At 35.8% G+C, this 26,008-nt stretch overlaps 1 protein-coding gene across 4 annotated transcripts in view; it reads right to left on the bottom strand.

The window, feature by feature from the left end:
• Positions 1-26,008, bottom strand: part of LOC150104303 (uncharacterized) — a 397,984-nt gene that overhangs the window by 151,840 nt on the left and 220,136 nt on the right. For all 4 annotated transcript variants that reach the window (XM_090396286.1, XM_090396285.1, XM_090396287.1 and 1 more), the window contains 2 exons: positions 19,763-20,065; positions 8,851-8,995 (listed from right to left, as the gene is read on the bottom strand). In XM_090396286.1, the coding sequence (XP_090252412.1) occupies positions 8,851-8,995; positions 19,763-20,065 (448 nt within the window). The remainder of the gene's footprint in view (positions 1-8,850; positions 8,996-19,762; positions 20,066-26,008) is intronic.

The following is a 26,008-nucleotide window of genomic DNA, read 5'->3' as shown; positions in this document are numbered from 1 at the left end:
TGTATCCAACTATCGACAAATTAGTATCTCGGGAGTGGTGGTGGTGAAGATTTTGGAAAAATTGGATAGAGCTAGCATTCAGAAATGGGTTGACAGTGAATCTCTACTTTGCAATGAACAACATGGGTTTACTAAGGGAAGGTCATGTTTTAGCAACTTGTTCACATTCTATAACAATGTTACCATCGAACTAGACAAGGGGAATGGATACCCCCATGATGCCTTTGGATTTTGCTAAGGCTTTTGACAGAATACAGCATGGCAGACTACTGCATAAATTGGAAAAAAATGGGTTTGGGTTATACAATATTAGCATGGATAAGAGGATGGCTGACTGACAGATATCAACAAGTGGTATATGGGGGATCTGAGTCTGCAAGGTTTAAGGTAACAAGTGGTGTACCACAAGGATCAGTGCTTGGTCCACTGTTATTCAATCTGTACATTAATGATATTGGGAAGGATTTGACAAGCGACATACAGTTATTTGCTGATGATGCAAAGATAGGTAGGGTAATCAGGAATGCTGCTGATATGTAGTCTTTGCAGAATGATTTGAATAGGTTGGAATTGTGGGCATGGGAAAATGGGTGTCAGTTCAATGTCAGTAAATGTCAAGTCGTTCACTTCAGCATGATTAGATATCCAATGTTGTATTATATTGGTGGGATTAGGCTAGGGATCTTGGAGTATTAATAGATAGGAAGTTGAAGTTTAGGGGCCATTTGGTAAAGATTGCAAATAAAACTCAAAAGATAATTGCAATGCTGAAACGAACGTTCACATGTAAAGATAAGGATGTTATTTTGCTTCTTTACAAGGCTTTGATAATACCTCATTTGGACTATTGTGCACAGGTCTGTCCTTCTGGTTTCCATTGTGATTCTGATATACTGGAGAGAGTACAAAGGAGAGCGTTAAAAATAATATCAGGATTGTGGAATATTGATTATGAAGATAGATTGAGAATTTGTAGACTGCAGACACTAGCAAACAGGAGAAAGAGGGGTGATATGATTGAGACTTACAAACATCTGAAAGGGTCATACAGGATTTCATTTTATAGAGGGTAGGGAAAGGACGAGAGGGCATCCTTGGGAGTGCAAGCAGTGTGAATGAATTCAAGAATAAGTATGATAGCTTGTGTGTGTAATATGTGACCTCCCTCAATGAGTCTGACTCCCTGGAGGTCTCTCTTAATAATAATCACCCCAATCGACTGCAACTTTGACTGTGCTGGGATGCTCTAGTTTTGATAACGATATTAATTTTATTACACATATTCCCTTTTTATTATCATTTGTTTGAAAAATACTGTTCTTTTATATGGTACTGAACAAATTAAAAAAGGAAATAAAAATATAAAGCAATTCATTGCTTTATATTTTTATAGACCACCTATTTGATAATTTATATTTATTATTTTATTAATTCATACATTCTATAAATAAATATTTGCTATAAAAATCTTTTATTTAATAATAATTACTAGTTTTCTTCCAAATTATTCTGTTGATTGTTAGGACTCCAGTTTTGTCAGATTATACATTTCTGTCTTCCAAGGCATTACTAAGCACATCATTGTATTTAGATCTTGACCTTCTTTGGAGCATTTTTTAACAATGTATCCTTGCATCATATACCTGCTTTTCTTTAACATTCCATTCAAGTGATCATATTACCTTGATTAGCTCCTCTTATACATTCTTGAATTCTAACAATATCAAGCTCCTTAATAGCATTTTAATTTTTAATATGAAAATGTTAATTCATTGATAGTTTGTTCATGTTCAAAATTTTTCTCAGAATTTTCATGATGTGTTCTCTAGACATAATTAACTGTTTTATTTCCGACTAAATTCCATAAGGGAAATTTGAATGCAGTTAAATACTGCTGATTTGGTTTTCGGCAAATTTTTTTAGTATTCCATATTAATTTATTCAGCTGGGTTTCAGACATACCAGTTATGTTTACTCTATTATGTATTTCCATATTTAATTCGATTTCAGTTTACCCAAAACCTGGTTAGTGATATAATTTTCCAAGGCTTATCTTTGAACTCAAGAGAATTCAGTTTTAGTGAAATCGAATTTTTTGCCAAGTTATTGTAAGGAAATTAACACACACATGCACACATGCTGGTTATGAAATTACCCAATGTATTTTGTTTGACAGAACATGGAGAACATAGAAGCATAAAATTTTTAAAACAGCGGATAAGAGAGATTAGAAAAAAAAAAAATTGTGTTCTTTGTCAAGATGGCAGGAAAAAGATTAATCTGAAGGAAAATTGTTGATCAGAAGTTAGTAATGGTTTAACTTTTTCATGAAGTACTATCATTAATATCCTGCACAACCTGCCAGAAAGAACATATCAGAAATTTGATTATAAAATATTCACAGACACAGATTTAGAAAAATTTGGAATTCATAATGTCCTTTTGGAAAACTTCCATAAAATTTAAAAAGACCAAATTCAGCATACACATCTGTAATTTATGAGCTACACAATGTACAGAAATCAAATTTTCGGTTTTCTTGTTGCTGAAGTCCCTTAACACTGCGTAACATGTTTGGAGTTCTATCTGTGTCCAGTCCTACCAACTGTTCAGTGTGTCTCCAGCAAAGTCCAAAATTACATAACTCTTCTAGAAATGCATAAAATATGCTTGTTCATCATCATTATCATCAAATTCCTGCCATGTACCCCCACAGGGTGTACAGGATATGATAGTACTACAGGAAAAATTTACATCATTACTAACTTCCTATCTACAATTTTCCTCCAAATCAGTCTGTTATTTCTCAAGGCTAGAACATTATCAGATCTTATATTTCTATCATCTAAGGCACTTTGTACAGTATCAATCCACCTATATCTTGGTCTTCCTCTAGGTCGTTTTCCGGCCAACCTGGCAGAGAACACTTGTTTTGCTAATCTTTCCTCGCCCATTCTATTTAAGTGACCATACCACCTGAGATTAGCTCTGCAAACGCAGATCCATAAGTTAAAATGGTTTGAACACTGTCTTGTATACAGCTAATTTAGTGTTCCGACTAATTTCTCTCTTATTCCATATGAATTTATTCAATTGACTTCCTAACCATACCAGCGTTGTTGATTCTGTTGTCTATTTCCATATTTAATTTACCATCTTCACTAAAAATCATGCCTAAGTAGCTGAAATGTTTTCCTTGTTCCACAGGTTCTCCGTTCACAACGTAGTTGACATTTTCAGCGATTCTGCCTATTTTCATTGTCTTTGTCTTTTTATTGCTGACTTTCATACTATATATATTACAATAGTTATTCAATTTAGTCAGGGAATCTTGCAGACTTGTAGCAGATTTATTTAGAAGTATAACATTGTCTACATAAAGCAAAAAGCTAAAATTAACATCTCCATTTTTGATATCATGTTTAATACCACTTTTCTTCATAATGTGATCCATATAGATAATGTACATCCTTGTCTCACACCAGATTTAACATTAAACTATCTTCCTATACTTCCTTCAATTCTAACTGCTGACTTACAACTCAAATAAAGACAAAGTATTGCTTCATATAATGCCCCATTGACACCATATAATGTAGCATATCGAATAGCTTCTCTCTTGGCACCATGTCATATGCCTTTTCCAGATCGACAAAACTTAAATATAGATCTTTGTCTATGTTTAAGTTTTCTATGTTCCCATGCTTTCTCAACTATCTGTCGTAAAGTGAAAATCTGATCCTGACAGCCTCTATTTGGCCTGAATCCAGCTTGTTCTTCACCAAGCTTCTCTTCCACAATCCTTCTCAACCATTTCTCAAGTATACTTGCATATATCTTACCAGGAACACTCAGTAATGAAATGCCTCTGTAATTCTCACATTCAGTTTTATTTCCTTTTTTATATATGGGTACTATGAGAGCTCTACTCCAATCATCGGGAATTCATCCCTCTGAACTATTCAGTGCAGCCGCTGTAAGACTTTTATACCACCATACGTCAGCATTTCTGGTTGAATATCATCTACTCCTGCTGCAGTTTCACATTTCAAGACTTTGATGGATTTTTCTAATTCAAGTATGGATATATATTCCTGACTGTATGCCTGTTGAGTGTTTTTTACCACTGTGCTATCACTGCTTGTTTCATTTAGCAATTTTTCGAAGCAATTACTCCATACTTCAAGAATATCTTTCCCTACCCCTTTTAATGTCACCTTTATCATCACTAACTCCTTTTACAGCACTCTTTCCTCTATTTCAAAGTTTCTTCAACAACCTCCAGAATATCTTACCACCTTCTTGATATTTATTTTCTATGCTCTTGCCAAAGTTCTCCCATGACTTTTGTGTAGCTAGTTTTACACAGTGTTTAGCTTGCTTACATTTGTCTCTGTATTCTCTAAGAGCACAAGCTGACTTATTTGCCAGGAACTTTTGATATGCTTTATTCTTTTCCTTCACTGCCTCTTTAACTTTCTGTGTCACCATGGAGTTCTGATTTTTCTATCTTTGCAGACAACCTCACCACATGCCTCACTGGCTGAATCAATCAGTGTTTTCTTCAAGGCTTGCCACTGAATCTCCAAGGTTTGGTTGCAGTTTTCAAACTCTTTCATTATTTCTTCAATAATCTTTGTGTATTTTTGTCTACAGTTCACGTCTGAGAGCTGCTCTACTTTTATTCGCTTTAAAACTTTCTTACATGTTATTCTTTTCAATATGAAATTCACTTTTATCCTGCTCAAGACTAAATAGTGATCACTTCCAATTTCAAATCCTCTGAACACTCTGGTGTCCTGCACCAGGGAGAAAATCACTACCAACAATAACATAGTCAATGAGACTTTTCTTATTCCTTGCCTATTCTCTCCATGTGAATTTGTGCACATTTTTATGTTGGAACATGGTTTTAGTAATAATCAGTCCATGTCCTGAGCAAAAATCCAACAAATAATTGCCATTATTATTAGCTTTGCTCTTTTCTCCAAATTTTCCCAAAGTATTTTTGTATGTCTCACAGTCACTTCCTACTCTGCTATTTAAATCCCCAACAAAGACCAACTTTTCATTTTTCATTGTGTCAGTTGCTTTCTCTAAAGCATTAAAAAATTCCACTTCAACCTTAGTAGAACCATAGGCACAAATAAGTCTCATTGTCCAGTTCCCCATTTTCATATTTGCCCACATCACTCTACTTGAGACTGCCTGCCATTCAAGAAGATTAGCCTCGTATTTAGTGTTGAATACTATGGCTACTCCTTTTCCTTGATTGTTATTGCCTGAATATAACATTCTGTATTTATTGCTCAGAAAGATCTCACCAATTTTTGTCTTTTTTGTTTCAGTCACCACTATGATATTGATCTGGTACTTATCTAATTCCTCAGCTAGCTCCATTTCTTCGCCATTCAGGCTTCTTATGTTGATACTACTGATCTTTAACTCTGGTGATGTTGAGTTCAGGGGTGTGTTTTCAGATTTGTTCCAGTAGCTGACGTTTCACTGTTCATCCTGGTTTCCTGGAGAAAACAACCGGGGCCTTGTTTAACCGGGCAACACCCCAGCCAGCTTGAAATTTTGTCATGTTGTATCATCATTTTGCATTTTGGTTTAAGCCAATAAGAATACAATTTGGTCAGCTAAATCCCAAACTGCCAGCCCATCCTCGTTCGTTCAGTATCCAGGTAGATACCCAACAGGGTGCACCTCGAGAAGGTGAGGATTGGACATTAAGGCAGAAGCACTGGCCAGTTCTCCGCATTCCTTTAAAGGCTATGTGGAGGTCTCCTCTCAGTTATATAGCTTTGACCCTTAAGCATCCCAATATGCTTGTTTGGTAGCATTATTTATTTTATCTATGCTAAGAAACAATTCCCTTACAATGACTACCTCAGAATATTTCATAAATCACACAAACTGCATGACTGTAGATTGCCAATAGAACCTTCAATCAATATATTAAAGAAATGACTTCTTTAAACTTTAGCAATTATGTTACTTCCAATTATTTCAGCAGTAAGATGCAAGAAATAATAAAAGTCTTATTGACTATGTCATTGTTGATAGTGATATCTTCATAATGGTTCAGGATACAAAAGTGTATCCTGAACCCTCACTAAGGACTAGAATTAAGACGTCCCCATCACTTAGGCTAAGTAAGATAAAAAATAAATATCTTATTGAAAAGAATAGTGTGTAAGAAAGTTTTAAAAATAATTGAAGTTGAGAAGTTTTTACAGGTAAACAGTAGACTCAACTATATAACATAATTGAAGAAAACATGAACAGTTTCAAACAAGAACCAAACCTTGGAATCTAAGTGGCAAACTCTGATTGATTCAGCTAGGGAGGAATGTAGTGAAGTTGTCTGCAAGGATAGAAATATAAGAAAATCATGGTAGACACAAGATATTAAAGAAGCAGTCCTGGACAAGAAGAAAGCATTCCAAAAGTTCCTAGAAAATAAGTTAGCAGATGCCCTAAAAGAACACAGAGAAAAATGCTAGAGAGTTAAGCTGCATGTAAAACTAGCTAAACACGTCATGGGAAGACTTCAGTAAGAATATAGAAAATAAATATCAGAAAGGTGGCAAAATGTTCTGGAGGCTATTGAAAAAGTGTAGAAATAGAGCGTAAGAGTGCAGTAAAATGAATCTAAGATGATAAAGGTGACATGAAAACTGAAGACAAGGATATCCTAGATGTTTGGAATAATTACTTTGAAAGACTGTTAAATGAAACAAAATGAAACAGTAGTAGTAAACCTTCAAAATGAATGCAAAAAAGGAGTACTTATTGACATTTGAGGTAGAAAAAGCCATCAAAAACCTGAAATGTGGAAAGGCAGCCTGAGTAGACAATATTTGACCAGAAATGCTAAAATATGGAGGTATACATTTTTGCAGCAGCTACACTGCATAATTCAAAAAGACTGGTAAGAAGGCTGAATTCCAGATGATTGGAGTAGAACTCTCATTGTTCCCATCTATAAAAAAAGGGAATAAAGCTGAATGTCAGAATTGCAGGGGAATTTCTCTACTAAGTATTCCAGGTAAGATTTATGCAAGCATACTTGAAAAGAGATTGAGAAAAATTGTGGAAGAAAAACTTCAAGAACAAGCTAGGTTCAAGACAAATAGATTGTCAAGATCAGAATTTCACTTTATGACCAATAGTTGCTAAATCATGAGAATATGACAAAGTAACGTCATTAAGTTTTGTAGCTCTGGAAAAGGCACACAATAAAGTGCCCAGAGAAAAGCTTTTCAAAACACTATACCTTACCACATTAAGCTGACATCCATTCTCCTCTGCCCAGTTGCAATCTATCCAAATCATCCAGAAAAAATTTGACACCATCTGTATTAACTATTGATCTACCTAACTTTGCATCATCAGCAAACAATTGACAGTTCCTCTCAGATCCTTTCCTATATCATTAATGAACAAAATAAACAGTAGCAGTCTAAGAACAGAACCCTGAGGCATGCCACTAGCTTCTTTTAGACTCTACTCCTGAATAAACTACTCTCTGATATCTCTCCATCAACCATCCTCCTATCCATTTCATCAACCCTATATCCATTCCCATGTGCTGCAGTTTCTTCTTCTTCTTCAACCGTTTGGTTCTGTCCAATGCTGGATGAGGGTCTCCCCATGGTTTTCCAGACCACTCAGTTTTCTGCCTCTCCCATCCATCTCACTCCTGCAACTTGTTCCAGTTCATCCCTCCACTTTCTTCTCAGTCTTCCTCTTTGTCTTGCTCCATCCAGTCTCCACTCTGTTGTTTTTCTAGTCCATCTCCCATCATTGCATCTGGCAATATGGCTAGCCCATCTCTTTCAACCAGTGCATACTTCCTGTCCTAACACACAGGGGAGAAACATGGACTTTAACAGAAGCCCTAAACAACACAACATCGCATGGAGAGAAGTATGCTAAAATAGCATTAAGAGACAGAAAGACAAATACCTGGATAAGGTTTCAAACAGGTATCACAGATATTGTAAAATACATTAAACAGGCTGCAGTTTAATGTATTTATGTATGTATATACTGATTAGAATTACAAGTAGGTGCCCTGTCACTTTGCCTTTGCAAAGTCCAGCAGTATCACTATAAACTCATTTCCTTTATCCAACTCAGCTGTCACGACCTACCTTCACAAAAATTATATATAAAAACTGAGAAAGTTTGAGATTGGCTGCAATTTAGAAGCAGCTATGTGACTGATATTATTGTTTTAATTACTAAAAATTCTAACTTTGTTCTGAAATTTGAGTAATATTATAACAGCAACAAAAGTGCCACAATGAAAAGTAGTAATGTCAGTAAGGCAATTGCTTCTAAACTGCAACATATATGAGTTGCATGCATCTGTATAAAACAAGTAAACATCTAGCAGAACTACTACAAACTAATTTCATTATAAATTACATTTCCATCTTGTTTCTGTACTGACGAAGAGTTATTGTGCTATATTACAGATAGGAAGATTCATACTAGAAATCATAACAAATAATGGATGAAAGATGGACTAAGTATAATAAACTACATGCCATAAAATGGAACACATGAAATTAATGATTTGCTAAGTGTAGGCTGACCTTTTACAAGTTCAAATAATAATGGTAATATAACTATTATGAAATTATTTATTTCAATTTAGAAATTTATTTCAGTTTAGAACTTTTTTTCTGAAAAAAAAAAAAAAAAGTGCTTCTTCTAACTCACCAGTAAAACCATTGAAATTAAATTAATAATGCAAAGAGTATCATTATTATTACTGAAATTACTTAAACCAGATGCTTTTGAATGTTCATTGTAATAACCATAAACACTTCCTACCTCTGACTCATCAGAAAGCTTGAACTTGCGGACATTTTTACTTCGGGCATATTTACATCCATTATAGTACATGCTCCATGAACATCCAAATGAGAAGGAAGCTCCACACGTATCAGGATCACGTCCTTGACAGGCACAGGTTCTCCTAATAAAGAAAATGGAATATGTGCACTTATAGTAATCTACAAACTTTACTTAAATAATAAATCACACATACAAAAACATACCATCACTGAGAACTGTTTAAGCAATACCAGCATAATAATTTTTATCAGGCTAGAATTAGTTCTAGTATGATAATTAATTATCTAGGGAGTTAAAATAATTATCTTTCTTCTTCTTTTTTTTTATTTTAATTATAAAGCAATACTATACCAAACAATGAAGTTTCCAGGTATTCTAACATAAGCCAAAATTCACAGCTATTTCAACTTTCTATCTCATTGTATAATGAAATAGCATTTTTATTGGGGTAAAGGAAATGTGATATGTTGTATTTTCTTGAAAATATCAGATGACTGAGCTGCAAATTTACATTGCATATTTTTCATGTGTGAAAAACACAGTATCATTAACAAATGTTATGTCACCAAGTGCAAAATAGGCAATAATTTTGATGCATTACTTCTCTTAGCTAAATAAAAATGTGATTTTAAAAATGCATTTTATTTAGATAAAAGGATAGAGTCTTAAGAGTTTCTCACAATTTTGAAAAAGTCCTTTTTCATTTTACATTTACACAATTTTTTTTTTTTTTTTTTTTTTGATAACTGGGTGGATTTTAATGTTCATTAACTCTACATTGGTAAGATTCATGTAAAACTGAAAGCTCTATATAAACCACACAAATGATTTTTATAATTGCACATAATTTATAATAACAACAACAAAATAATAAAACATTAACATTATTACTCTCTGCCAAATGAAAAAAAAAAGTGATTTAAAAAAAATTATATGATCATAACCTGAAGTGAAAAAACAGTTACATACATAAAACTAGAAGATCAATATCTACAACTACAGGTGCAATGTACTGGCTATTATAATGCTGCCATCTACTCTGTCAGAAAAATCACTAATCAAATATTACTGCTAAATGTAAAAACAGTCATGGTTTATAATCTGTAAGTTTCTTTGCTTGGTTAGAATGTAAATTATAACTAATAAGAAAATATATTATACAATAAATTATATCATGACAGGCATGAGCAAAGAAGTCTGCACATAAAATAACTTTACAACTAGGCCACTTGTAGAATAACTTCACATCAAATTGCCTTAGTATCAAAGCGCACAGCACACTTCCCAAGACTGGTCTTTTTTTAATGAATTTATTCTTGAAGGCTGTTGTGACTGTTTCCATCTGGTCTCTAGAATTAAGGTCTGCGGTTTCTACTGACTGCCTCCCCAAACCCCTCTGTTTCAGGGGTTTGGGGAAGCACTCAGGCCTTCAAATGATGTACTTGCTTTCTGGCACAGTTATAGTGTGTCAGACTTGTCCAGGAACAAGAAGAATGTGTCACCCATACTGCATCATTTGAAGGTGCCAATAGTCAATTCCTTTAGCAAACAGGCTGATAATCCATCTGTCCCTATAGACAAATCTTATCCAGGTTATGCAACAGCAATTCTACCTCATTTTCATGAACAGTAGCACTGTGCACCATGTTACATGCACCTGGTTGATATATCTTAGTAAAGTGAGCACTCATTAACTGAACAATCTCATTAGCTTCCAACACTTGAGTGCCATCTGCATTCAATAAAGTTATTCTTTTACATTTATTCTTTCTTATGCTTGCAGCATAATGATAAAATTCTTTTGGATTGCCTTTTAAAACCTGGGATTTCTTTAAAATCAAAAGGTAGGCAAGTTTCGTGAAATACTGTTCCAGAAGTATTTTATTCACAGATGGCAAATTTATATTGCTACGTTCATCCTCTTTATCTTTAGACCATAGAAACATCCAAACCTAATCTATCATCAGAAGATTGAAGATTTTATCTAAGTTAGAATAATCACAACTAATAATCTGCCCTAATTAGCTATCAGGAAAAAAAATCTTTTATGAGACTTCTGTTGATCAATTTTTGCAATAACAGCATATACACAAAATACTTTTTTACAAGCAAATAAACAAGAAAAGTAAAATAGGCTTGTAAAATAAAAATAAATACAGAAATCATACCATATATAACTTGAACTAACAGTTTTTAGCGGGGAAGGGAGAGTTGAGCTCATTAGAAGAGAGCAATACCAAGGTTGTAATAACAGTTTGCAGTTACCATAAGCCATTTATACAGTATTTTAGAGATAAACTAATTTTTCTTCAGGAGCCCATATACAAAATAACTGGTGGCAACATATCTCAATGCTAGCACATAGAAAATTATAAAATGTTTATCCATATATATATATATATATATATATATATATCAGCTATGAGATAATTTGATTCTGGTTCCTTTATTTAAAGAAAAAAAATAAGCTAGGAATTACACATTTTAAAAGAGAAAATGACCCTCCGTAGCTCAGACAGTATAGAAGCCCTTTGGTCGGAAAGACCTGGGTTTGATTCCTGTCAATGAAGTGAGGAACCTTTATCTGGTCTCTTTCAATGAAAGGTGAGTTAGCTGGTTCCATATGGAGGTAGGGTTTTTTTTTTAATCTGGAAATTCAGGTTTTTCATTCCTGAGAACAGGCAAACCAGCTCCATGAACACACAGACTACAGTCAGAAATACTGCCCTTAGGGGATGCAGCAAGGAGTACCAACCTGGTTGCATTAATTAGCTGTAAGTCCACTCAGTGGGGGAGGGGGGGGGGAGAACTCAACCCATCCTAGGATAGGATGGACGAGCAGATATGATGTTGTTGTTGTTGTCTTGTCCTTTGAAGAGTCTTAGATGTTTCCGTGCGCTCTTTGTACTGCTTTGGCTATGTCTGTGATTTTGTTTGTATAGAGCTGTTGTTCAGGATTAGGATCTATTTCTTGCAAGGCTGCTGTAATTGCTGGACAGGTAAAGATGTGAGTGGGTGTCAGTTCCGTATTGGGGCAGTTGTTGCAGTTTCTATATGTTCTCGTATCATCTGTATTGATCTTCATTCCTCTATAATGTCCTGTTCGTAGTCTTGCTATCGTAGTGGAGGTCCTTCTGTCAGCATTGATCTCGGGAATTTGATGTTGTATCACTGATTTCAATGGAATTAGTTTAGCTTTTGCTAGTGCATTGGCATCAGCAAGAGTTATCATATGAGTTTCTTGGTTGAGTTCTCTGGCCTCTTTTGCTAATTTATCAGCTGCTTCGTTGTAATCAATGCCTACATGAGCAGGAATCCATTGTAGAATGCAACTTTTACCTAAACACTTTAGATGATTTAAGAGTTTATGGATGTCTTGTGTGAGCTTGGTATTGCCATTTTTGATTGCCTCCATAGCTGATCTTGAGTCACTGTAAATTATAATTCCTTCAGATTGTTGAGATGATGATAGATTTAAGTAGGCTTCTAGTGCTTTAATTATTGCGTAGAGTTCGCTGGTAAAATTGGAAGCGATTCTCCCAGTAACTTGCTATGCAGATGATATAGCAGATATGATGATAATGGTGAAAGAGAAAATACTAACTAATGTTTGGGCACAAGCATCAAGCTGAGACATGATATTTATCTGTTTTTATGTGTGTCAAATAGTTTAGGTATAGTATGAATTTTAAGAGTAATTTCCAATTTTAAGGTTTAAGAAATTTCAATAGTACTTTTGTTACGGTTGTGAAGTCTAGTATATTTTGCTTTTTGGGTTTTCATAGTTTGAAAATGTGTATATGTGCTAAAAAATAGTCAAGTTACTTTAAATCAAGATAGGTCATATGTGTTCTATATGCATGTGTAACAGAATTTGCTATTAATGTTCAAAAGAACCAAGGAACACGTAGTATTCTCTCTCTCTCTCTCATACAGCTGTCACCAAAATGATACAAGTCTGTCAAAGCATGTCAACTTGCTTTCTCCAAATATTAAAAACCATATTATACTATAATCATTAGGAAGCAACTGTGATACTTAAAATGAATAATGGTTTAAAAATAAAAATTAGGTTTATATATTTGTTCTTTGGCAAACCAGCCCCATGAACACATGCATCTATAGCCACAGGACATGCTGGGAAGCATAGGGGTAACCACCTTATCCTCGAGTTACGGTTGTGAAGTCTAGTATATTTTGCTTTTTGGGTTTTCATAGTTTGCAAATGTGTATATGTGCTAAAAAATAGTCAAGTTACTTTAAATCAAGATAGGTCATATGTGTTCTATATGCATGTGTAACAGAATTTGCTATTAATGTTCAAAAGAACCAAGGAACACGTAGTATTCTCTCTCTCTCTCATACAGCTGTCACCAAAATGATACAATTCTCCATTTGAATGATGATTTACTGTTTTAGTAACACATCATCATTGATTATACTAGTGATGCTGATGTTATAAGATAATAATGTGATAGAAGAGATACTGTGTTGCCCAGGTATGAACAGTGATGAGTGAGGTAGAGAGCATGAATTATGAATGATATGTTAGCAGAAATATGTGAAGAGAAAGGAGTGCAGTTTGTGAATGTGCAGAATGAGTTTGAAGGAACAAATGAACTGTATGAGTGGCTGACTGCATTTGAATAGTTTAGGTGTGAGTCATTTGGAGAGACTACTGCCGGAAGGGAGAGTACTGAGTGAAGAATGAATCTGAGCAAGTACGAAGTGATGTGAAAGAGCAGGAGAGTAGGGAAGATTGAAGTAGTGCTTATGAAAGAAGTGGGTTAGCATGAGGGTAGAGAATGAAAGAATAAGCGTGCAAGACAAACAGGGCAATAAATACAAAATATTATATTCAGGCAATGACAATCAAGGAAAAGAAGGAGTAGCCATAGTATTCAACACAAAATACGAGGCTAATCTTCTTGAATGGCAGTCAGTCTCAAGTAGAGTGATGTGGGCAAATATGAGAATGGGGAACTGGACAATGAGACTTATTTGTGCCTATGGTCCCACAGAAGGTTCTACTAAGGTAGAAGTGGGGGAATTTTTTGAGGCTTTAGAAAAAGCAACTGACACAATGAAAAAGGAAAAGTTGGTCCTTGTTGGAGATCTAAATAGCAGAGTAGGAAATGATTGTCAGACACACAAAAATATTTTGGGAAAATTTGGAGAAAAGAGCAAAGCTAATAATAATGGCAAATACCTGTTGGATTTCTGCTCAGGACATAGACTGGTTATTACTAACACCATGTTCCAACATAAAAATGTGCACAAATTCACATGGAGAGAAGAGGCAAGGAATAAGAAAAATCTCATTGACTATGTTATTGTTGATAGTGATGTTTTCTCCCTGGTGCAGGACACCAGACTGTACAGAGGATTTGAAATTGATCACTACTTACTCTTGAGCAGGATAAAATTGAATTTCATATTGAAAAGAATAACATGTAAGAAAGTTTTAAAGCGAATAAAAGTTGAGCAGCTCCCAGATGTGAACTGTAGACAAAAATACACAGTTCATTGAAAAAAAAATGAAAGAGTTTGAGAATAGGAATCACACCTTGGAGCTTCAGTGGCAAGCCTTGAAGAAAGCCCTGATTGATTCAGCTAGAGAGGCATGTGGTGAAGTTGTCTGCAAGGACAGAAAAATTAGAACTCCATGGTGGACACAGGAAGTTAAATAGCTAGTGAAGGAAAAGAAGAAAGCATATCAAAAGTTCCTGGCAAATAAGTCAGCTTGTGCTCTTAGAGAATACAGAGACAAATGCAAGAATGCTAAACACTGTGTAAAACTACCTAAACAAAAGTCATGGGAGGACTTTGCCAAGAATATAGAAAATAAATATCAAGAAGGTGGCAAAATATTTTGGAGGTTGTTGAAGAAGCTTAGGAATGGAGGAAAGAGTGCTGTAAAAGGAGTTAGAGATGATAAAGGTGACATGAAAATTGGAGAAAACGATATCCTTGAAGTATGGAGTAATTACCTTAAAAAACTGCTAAATGAAACAAGCAGTGATGACAGCACAGTGGTAAAAAACACTGACCAGGCATGCAGTCAGGAATACATATCCATACTTGAAGTAGAAAAAGCCATCAGAGGCTTGAAATGTGGAAAGGCAGCAGGAGTATATGATATTCGACCAGAAATGCTAAAGTATGGTGGTATAAAAGTCTTACAGTGGCTGCAATGGATAGTTCAGAAAGCCTGGACAGCTTGTTCTTCACCTTGGTGAAGAACAAGCTGGATTCAAGCCAAATAGAGGCTGTCAGAATCATATCTTCACTTTAACAAATAGTCGAGAAAGTATGGGAATATAACAAAGATCTGTATTTAAGTTTTGTCGATTTGGAAAAGGCACATGACAAGGTGCCAAGAGAGACGCTATTCAATATGCTACAGTTATATGATGTCAATGGGGGCATTATATCAAGCAATACTTAGTCATTATTTGAGTTGTAAGTCAGCAGTTAGAATTGAAGGAAGTACAGGGAGATGGTTTAATGTTAAATCTGGTGTCAGACAAGGATGTACATTATCCCCTCTGTTATTCATTATCTATATGGATCATATTGTGAAGGAAAGTGGTATTAAACATGATATCAAAATTGGAGATGTTAATCACAGCTCTTTGCTTTATGCAGATGATGTTATACTTCTAAATAAATCCGCTACAAGTCTGCAAGATTCTCTGACTAAATTTAATAACTGTTGTAATAGATATGGTATGAATGTCAGCAATAAAAAGACAAAGACAATGAAAATAAGCAGAATCATTGAAAATGTCAACTGTGTTGTGAATGGAGAACCTGTGGAACAAGTAAAACATTTCAGCTACTTAGGCGATTTTTAGTGAAGATGGTAAATTAAATATAGAAATAGACAACAGAATCAGCAAAGCTGGTATGGTGGGAAGTCAATTGTATAAATTCATATGGAATAAGAGAGAAATTAGTTGGAACTCTAAATTAGCTGTATACAAGACAGTGTTCAAACCAGTTTTAACTTATGGATCTGAGAGCTGGGTCAGAAGTAAAACACTTGACCAAAGACTAGAGACCGCAGATATGAGAGTTCTGAGTAAGATTATAGGCATGAGCAGATGGCATTAATGGCAAATCATATTAAAAACGAGGATATTAGGAAAGAACTTGACATTCAGGAAAGCGTTAGCAGAGCTAATCTCAGGTGGTATGGTCACTTAAACAGAATATGCGATGAAAGATTAGCAAAACAAGTGTTCTCTGCCAGGTTGATAGCAAAACGACCCAGAAGACCAAGATATAGGTGGATTGATACGGTACAAAGTGCCTTAGATGATAGAAATATAAGATCTGATAATGTTGGAGTCTCGACAAGTAACAGACTGATTTGGTGGAAAATTGTAGATAGGAAGTTAGTAATGATGTAATTTTTTTCATTTAGTACTATTATATCCTGTACACCCCTTAAGGGTACATGGAATTTGATGATGATGATGATAAACAGGGGAACACAGCATGAGAAAGGCTGATGCTCCAAGAGGATGTGAATGTGTGTGTAGACAAAAAAGAGAAGGGGATGACCTGGGATGAAGAGAAAACAGTTGGATTTGAAGAAGGTTGTGGGATGAGTAGGGAGAAATAGAAATGGCTCGAGGAAATATTGAGAAGTCGCATCAAATAAGTGGAGCTTGTTATAGATTCAGAAAGGAGCTGTTATGTTTGTATATGAATGCTAGAAGTTTCAGAAACAAAAGAAATGAAATGGCTGAATTGATTGAGTTCATTCACCCAAAAATCATTGGATAAAGTGAGACATGGTTGGATGAGGATGACATCCAAACAGGAATGCAAATGGAATGGTATTATGTATTTTGTAAAAAACAGAAAGGGTAACAAGGGAGATGGAGTGCTATTGATGATAGGAAAAGTTATGTCTATACAAGGCAGAGTAAGTGGGGAAATAGTGGTAGTGGTTTTGATGAAGTACGGTGTGAGTTAGAGATGAATGAATGAATGAAATATTTTGTTAGATGTTGCTGTAGACCTGGTAATGTGGAGATTAGTGACCAGAAAATGTATAAGCAAATGGGAAAAGGGTGATCATTATGGATGAGTTTAATTTAATTATAATATAGATTGGGATTAAGAGATAGTGAGCAGAAGAAAAGAAAATTAGTTTGAGTTTTTGAGAGACAACTACCTCAGACAGCATGTAACAGAGGACACATGAGAATTGAGGGTCTTGGAATGATCATCTCATTAGAGGATGTTATTATAAATGAGGTGTGAAATCTCCCTCCAGTTGGTGAGAGTGGCCAGTAGTAATCACCTGGATAGTTGCTAATTATGTAAGGACTTCTGTGAGGAAAGGGTATATGTGAAACTACAAGAATGGTGATTATAAGAAGCTTAGGAGATAACTTGCAGGTGTAGCATGGAGTGAGGAGTTGGGTGCAAAGGAGATCGATGATGCTTGGGTGATATTCAGGAACTATCTAGTAGAAGCAATGTCTAAATGAAGAGCCTCTGTAGCTCAGTCAGTATAGACAAAGCCCTTTGGTAAGAAAGACCTGGGTTCGATTCCTGTCCATGAAGTGAGGAACCTTTATCTGGTCTCTTTCGACTGAAGGTGAGTTAATTGGTCTCATACAAAGGTAGAGGGTTTTTTCACCCAGAAACTTGGGTTTTTTGTCCCTCAGAACAAGCAAACCGGCCGTGCACACACGGATTTACAGTCATAAATACATAATCTCTTTCTAAGAAGGCTCAACCAAATGGAGGAAACCCCCATACGAATAAATAAAAACGTCTAAATGTATTCCAAAGGTCAGAATGTTAAATAATTTGGAGTGAAATACATGAATGAAGAGATTAAGCATGCAACACAGAGAAAAAGTCATTATGGGGGCAACATAAGAAGAGTGGTAATAATCAATTCACGAGGAATACAAAGAATAGGCAAGGAGGATAACTCATTTGGTAATAGTAGCAAAAGTTCAGTATGAACAGCAGTTAGCTAATAAATCCAGAAATCCCAGGGAGTTCTTTCGATATGTAACCAGCAAAAATAAGAATGATTATAGTAGGATGGCACTGATTAGTGAAAATGATACAAGGACAACTGGTGCAGAGGATATAATTGAGATATTTAATGAGCCATTTATAAAGGTCTTTCATACCTGTGAATGGAGAACTTGAGAGCAGTGGATGATGAGGAGTAGAGACTCAATGTGAGTGAAAGTGAGCAAGAGGTATATATTAATAAGGCTGTGGGACTTGATACATCACCAAGTATGCTGAAAGAATGCACGAGGGAGTTGCCATCTGCCTTGACACATTTGTTTAATATGACTCTTACATTAGGCAAGTTGCCAAAGGAGTGAAAGCAAGGAAGGAAGGAAGACAAAATTGCAGCTCTTCATAAAGGAGGTGACAAAATTCAAGAATCAAATTATAGGCCAATCTGTGTGTCAGGTGATGTGATTAAGGTATTGAATAGATGGTAAGAATCACGATCCAGAATTGGATTGACAACAATGATATTTTCTTTGATGGACAGCAATAATTTGCTAAAACCAAATCATGTTTTAATAATCTACTTACTTATTACAATAGGTTGATGATAGCAGCATTGGACGTGACAGATGGATATACAGTACTATACTTTGCAAAGGCTTCTGATAGATTATTGCATGATAAGTTGATAGTCAAACTAAAGGGGATGGGGTTGGATATTAGATTGATGCATTGGATTGGAGTTGACTGTCTGATAGATATCAACAATTTGTGTATGGGGGAGCAATATCCCAGAAGTGGAAAGTCACTAGTGGTGTACCTCAGGGATCTGTTTCAGGGCCATTGCTGTTTAACCTGTATGTTAATGATATTAGGAAAGAGTTGAATGGGGATATACAGCTGTTTGCAGATAATGCAAAGTTGGGATGAATTATGAGGAGTAGAGCAGATGTTGCTCCCTTACAAGAAGACTTGAATAGACTGAGTGAATAGGCACAGGAGTGGAGATGCCAATTTAATGTGAAATGTGAGGTTTTAAAATTTGGAAAATATAGATGGGATGTAGAATTTACTCTTGGTTGGGATATATTCTTAGAGCTGGAGGAAATAAGGGATCTTGTGGTTATGGTGGATAAGGATCTGAAATTTAGAGGACATATTGCCAAAATTGTGAGGACAACACAACAATTCTGGCAATGACTAACTCTAGAAGGAGATTCCAGTTTCATTGTATAAGGTTCTGATTATGCCATATATGGACTGTGCACAGATTTGGTCACCTGGTTTTCAAAAGGATGAGGAGATGTTGGAAAGGGTACAGAGGCGATTGACCAAAAAAGTTTCTGATCTGTGGAAAGATGAATATCTAGTGGATAGGAGGAAGAGGGGATGATAAGATAGAGATGTACAAGTTGGTACGGGATTGTTATAGGATTAACGTTGAAGAGGTTTTTCATAAAATGGCAGGAGATTGGGGATGAACAAGAGGTCGTCCCTGGAAGCTGTATAAGGATGGTGTGAACAAGGGAGTGAGAAACAGGTTTTTTGCATGGAGAGCTGTGAATGATTGGAATGTGTTGCCTGAGAGAGTTGTGTCTGTAGAAGATTTGAATGTATTTAAGGTTGCAATATGGTGAGCTGTAGGAGAAAAGGCACCTCCTAGATGAGTCTGTGACTCCATGGGGTCTTAGGATAACAATAATACACTATCCACAAGCAGCGAAATATAAGAGCCTAAATCAGTTTATATGGATTAAACTGTTATTTATATTTTAAGCCTAATATGTACATCTCACTAATAAGTGAAAAATATGTGTTGAACAGGGAGTAGTGCAAAGAAAAGGTCAATAAGCTTGAAAGCATCAAAAAATGAAAATACACTTACGGTTCATTTGTACCACATCTTCTTTGTGTTGGTACACCATAATTCACCGTTTTGTATACTACTGTTTGATATAAATCATCAGCTATTTTCTGAGGTACACCTTCCCAGGCAACCATAGCAATAATAATATAAGCTGCTTCGCAATGATGTCCTGGACGATGCCTTATTAGAGCTAGTAATTTTTCTTCTGGTCCTGAACGCCGAATTATCCATTTTGCCATAGGACACCCGTGTGATGTTTTTCCTTCTTTACCAGTGTATAACAACTTTTCAATCCGAATAGCATTTCCTCTTTCACCTAATCTGTTTTAAAACAAAACAAATATATAACATATTCCTTAGTTTTAATTTAATTTTATTAATTTACAGATTTTTTTATATATAAACAATCTATCTGTGTGAAAACTACTTGCAGTTTAATGATTATCAAAAATTTCTGCAGATTGTTGTAATTTCTTAGAAAGAAATGACATAGAAAAACACCGCATAGCACTATTTATTTCAATTTAACTAGTTTCCTTCATTCGCTGGTTAGCTTCTTCATATCAAACAAAACTGCAAAATTATTGAAATAAGTACTTAAAAGAGTGTGAAAACATATGGATTATAAATAGGGAAATAAACTCCTTATAAATCTTAGCATCGAAACAACATATTATAGGGTGAACATGATGTCAAATGTTAGCTCCTTTGTTTATTTAGTAAGAATTTTTCATTTGCTAATTTAGTAGTTCATTTAGAAATAACAATGCGTTTCTATGTAACTGAAATGTTTAATTAAGATGTATATTACGTGTAGTTAGGATACAGTTCATACTTTTATTTGCACAGTGTTGAACTTGAGCCATTTAGCATTTTCATTGAATTTTTTGATACTATTCAAAGAACTGAAGTGTATTTTTATTCATTTACTGCTAAAATGCAGTAAATAAAATTTACTGCATTTTAGCAGTAAATTTACAAAATTTTAGTATTTAGTAACCATCTGATTTTCCCAGTGTTGTGTCCTGAATAAACTAAGAAAAAGTTTTAACATGAATTATTCAGTTATTCAGGACACAACTTTAGTTAAACATAGGCAGAGAATGTGGTGTGTTGGCTATAAACCGGAAAGGTAAATTTATGTATATAACTCTAGATTAGGAGCAAGGAATTGTATAACAAATGAAAGAAAAATAAGACATAACCTGTAATGCATGTGGGTCAGATAAAGAAATTAAAGCTGTTAAATTTATTTAAGAACCCCATTTCATGTGTTATAAAGTAGCAAAGCCTGTAAGCCAGAGTCCAAGGGTCACCTTAACTGTCCTGTGTTACGTATACCAAAAGGGAGAGGGGAGAGTAGTTATAGGAAAGAGAAACTAGAGCGCTTTCCAAGAAAAACACAACAAGCGCACGTGCGATGTGATAGAGGGAGCTGGATGCCATGACATAAACCCACGTGACCGCATTGGTGGGCATCGCGATAGCCGAGAAGAGAAAGAAAACAAAAATGTCAAGCAACCCCCACTCGAGGCTTTTTTTGGTTCCTGTTTCCTGACCTCTCGATGTAGGTCCAGTCCACACCGACGGAGAAGTTCCTGGCTGGCCATGGAAGGCATGGTTCCTCTGTCGCAGCATTTGAAAAAGGCCTAGCTATTTCCTAAGACTAGGATAGCCGAGCGGTGTCGTGTGACGGAAGACCCAAGTAGATGCCGTCCGTTCTGGCTATGCTCCTGAGCCATATCACCCTTCCCACCGAGAATCTGGCCGTATAGTTTGTCGATGGTGATCAGACGAAAAGCAGATTGAAGAAGCCTTGATGCCCAGACAAGGCAAGAAGAAAGACAGAGTATCAATTCGGGGACAGTATAGTAGACTTTTGTGTTATAATTTTCCAGTTATGAAAGTGTGTGTTTCCCTAAGAACTATCTACAACTTGGCACAAGCCCATTTCGTTTGAGAACTGTCTGCCTAGAGAGGCCATGTTTATTCTGTATGAATTAGTAGTAATGTGTAAAATGATATAACTAATGACCACGTGAATGTAGAAAGTGTGATAAGTGTTAATGAGATAATGTTAAGTTACTTACAGAGGTGGTCTAAGCAAGTTTGTTTATATATTTTGTATAATAGTATTGAACCAAAGCTCTTACTTGAGAATAATTCAGATTAATTAGTAGTAATGCTTACTTGTATGATTTCTTCTGTGTGTAGCGGCTTAAGTGCTGTGAGGACATCATGTTGGAGGCTTAATGGATTTTTTACAACACTCAAAAAGAATTAAAATAGAATTTAATACTTCCTATATTTTGTCCTAGTCACTAGGACATCTACAGGGATTACAAAAACAATTAATGTAACATGCACACACAAATCTTACAATACTAAGCCCAACCACGTGGGTGACACTAAAGTCCTATCTAGGTGGAGCGCCCTCTAAGGGCGGTAGTAGGTGGCCTGGAATGTAAGGTGGGACCTCTGGTGAGGAGTGTTTCCCAAATCTTCGGAAGCTTAATGCAACCGTATTTATTAAGATTTTGTTGGTTTCTGAGAGCTGCTGCTTCTAAGAAAAGAGTTCGTGAAGGCAGATACATTCACAAACTCTCCCACCACCACCCCTCACAACAATATGGCATCATCAAAACTCTTACTAAGAGAGCCCACAATCTTTGTTCCAGTGGAACCGCCCTTACTACTGAGCTTAACCACATACACAACACTTTCCTCGCCAATGGCTACAGCGAACACAGTATCAAAAAAATAATCAGTTCCTCCCCCATTTCCCGTTATTCTCGTCAACAAGATTTTAAAAATGCCATCACCATACCCTACATCCGTGACACATCTGATAAAATAGCCAAGATACTAAAAAAGTACAACCTACACACAGCATATAAGCCCTACCGCAAACTTGCTATCCTTATTCGTTCTACGAAAGATCAACTCCCTCCTCTCTCACTGCCTGGAGTTTACAAAGTACCCTGTTCCTGTAAGCTGGCGTACTTTGGACAGACAGGCAGATCAGCATCCGTCCGCCTGGAGGAACACAAGTCTTACATATGCAAACATAACTATGGCCATTCAGGCTTGGATGACCATGTTTTGTACACCACCCACAGAGTATCATGGAAGAAAACCACCATGCTCCACCACAGCAAATTCAAGAAAGAGAGACTTTTCTTATCCACGCGGTTAGCCTAGTGGCTATGCGCTTCGCAACCATATGCTTGGGGAAGGAGTGTCCTAGGTTCGATTCCCGTCGGTGACGTGAGGAGTTAAAGGATCTTCCTCAACCATAGCCAAGTTAGCCAGTCTTGGGCGTGGACAGCAGGGTTTTTTCCCCAGTTTATTCTGGGGTTTTTCATCCCGCAAAGCAGGCAAACTGGCCTTGAGAACTCAACACTACAGGCCATAGGATACACCGGGGCATAAGGCTGACCACCTTATCCTGTAAACGGAGTGAGGTCTGATGATCAATGGACCCTCGACACCGCAAGGTAAAAGAGGGTATAAGGAAGATGATGATGATGAGACTTTTCTTAGAAGCAGCAGCAGCTCTCAGAAACCAACCAAATCTTAATAAATACGGTTGCATTAAGCTTCCGAAGATTTGGGAAACACTCATCACCAGAGGTCCCACCTTACATTCCAGGCCACCTACTACCGCCCTTAGAGGGCGCTCCACCTAGATAGGACTTTAGCGTCACCCATGTGGTTGGGCCTAGTATTGTAAGATTTGTGTGTGCATGTTACATTAATTGTAATCCCCGTAGATGTCCTAGTGACTAGGACGAAATATAGGAAGTATTAAATTCTATTTTAATTCTTTTTGAGTGTTGTAAAAAATCCATTAAGCCTCTAACATGATGTATGATTTCTCTATTTAATAAACATGTTTCTTAGTACCTGCCTGATCTGTTTTAGTATATGAATTCAAACAGCCACTCATAAAACCGCATGTAAGAATTTAGTGAACAGAGATTAGATTTCATTATAGTTTAATTATTGTGTATCATTCTGAGAGAGCCATCCTGGGTAAGAGTCCCATCTATTCTCGGCATTGGCTGGCGCAGTTATAATATAAATTTGTCAATGCTTATCAGGTGGACTGTCTCAGATGATGTGTTAATGGTCACGTCCCACTCAAGGACAAAGCCCTAGATACTAAGTAACCTACACGTGGTTAAACTATAGAGAGGCCAATAGGACTGCATATTTAAAAGGGGGAGATTTAAATAAAGAACGGAATATGTATAGGATGTTTTAGAAGGGAAGGTTATACTAGAATAAGAGATAAGATTAACCAAGAAAGAAATAATAAGAATAGAATATATATGCAATATAACACCAGTTAGACTGTTTGTTCAACCAACTTAATTCCAAATGAACAATAAATCTTGTCTGTACCTAGCTTCTTAAGAGGCAGAAGCTCAGATAATCTGAAAATAGTTCTCCATTTAAATCCACAAGGATAATGAGATTTATAAGGCAAGGCTAAATGATCACTTTCAACACCATCGTTAAGCTAAAGTAAAAAAATCAATTTAGGATGTTTCTAAAATTCAGCCAAACATACGATTTCTTTGACAAATTCCAAGTACTCTTTGTGGAAAATTCTTATATCAGATTGTGTCTATATTAACACAGTAAACAACAAACAATATTCCTAGCTGTACCGTTTTTTCTACTTGCCATTTGTAGATCACATGAAATAAAAACTGTTTAAATAAAAAATTTAAGCACCCTAGTAAGCATTACACAATCATGCTCCTCAATCTTATTCATGGGTGTTTTTTGCACAAGCACTTATGCCAAATGGTATTGCTTAGCAAAATCATTTGATTATAAAATTAGTATTATTGATTACTTATATATATTCATGTTTTCATGTACAACACAAGAATAATAAGAAAATAATTAATATTTATTTAACTTACTTGATATTTTGCTGGTGTTATAATGTCGTAGTCGTAGGTAATATTTACTTAATATGGTTTAACTCCTTTACTTAACTACTCTTGAATAATTTTTTCCTATGTCAGCAGCTTACTATTATATACTTCAGCCTATTAGATTATCACGTGGGCGAGTCTGATCTACAAAGGGATTGTCTCAAGGTCAAGCCAACTCCTTGGTAACAAAACTTCTGAAGTTAGTTTCTCTTAAGGTTCTGGGAAAATTTATTTCTTCCACTGCGCCACCCAGAACCCTTAGATTGGAAAAACTTCTCAGTCAAGAAGTGAACCTTCAGATATGCACGTGGTTAATTTAATCAATTTCTATACTAAGTTATCAATTATCAATACCTTCTATAATCAACCATGTTGGCAGTCGTAGTCTTAATTAACAATTATCTCCTTCTTAGATCCGAATAATTTATGAGTGGTGCATCAGATTCTTAGACACAGGCAACCAAATTAATAAGAGCAAAAGGTTTATTTAACATAATGATCATCATACAGAATAAAGAACTTTCAATTATCACTATACTACTAGATTACAAAGTAAAATTAATCAATACACAGTAATTAATACTACAAAAAACATTATGTTCAAAGATTCAAAGCTCACATTCTAAGATTATAAAACCAATAATGACTTTCAGGTGTTAATCAAGCTGTCTGGATTAGACATCTCTACAGCTCTTAAGCATAGCTAGCAATCAACACAAGTACAATTATAATACATAGCACATATTGCTCACCGACTACGATTAAAATATCACAGTTCTGTCTTAATTTTAGATAGAGTCTCAAAACTTTATGAAGGTCTATGATTCTAAAGTTACAATTACCTTCCTCTCACACATTACTTGATTAAAGGTTTACTATACTGAACTCGAGGATTCCTCATGCTTGTCCTTTCCTTCCGAACATTTTTTCCCCCTTCTATGTTAAGGCTAAAATTCCTGTCAGCTTAGGTTGGTCCTCATGGAGTCTGCATACCGATCATCTATGTGCCTAGAATATTCTTAGCGCGAGGCGATTCTGCACGATAAGGCATGCTACCTGGCCACCATCTTTTCCGGGAGTTGCCCATTGCTTCGAAATCCTCTATTTGTTCATCGTAGGGCTTGGAATCCACGATCCCTCTAATCACGACCCAACACCTCCGATTTCTGCCACCGAGAGAGAATAGAGACTCCAGACAAAAAAGCCTCTTGGAGGGTTTTCCACCCATTTTATATCAACCCCTACCGGGACTCCTTGTAACCCTAAATTTTAACCCGACACATTATTCCTTTGCACTCGTGGGTCTTGCCTT

The sequence above is a fragment of the Typopeltis vanoorti genome, chromosome 8, assembly GCF_054136105.1.
Source record: "Typopeltis vanoorti isolate ZY-2024b chromosome 8, IOZ_Tvanoo_1.0, whole genome shotgun sequence".
Classification (NCBI taxonomy): domain Eukaryota; kingdom Metazoa; phylum Arthropoda; class Arachnida; order Uropygi; family Thelyphonidae; genus Typopeltis; species Typopeltis vanoorti.
This window is presented reverse-complemented; position numbering and strand designations above follow the sequence as displayed.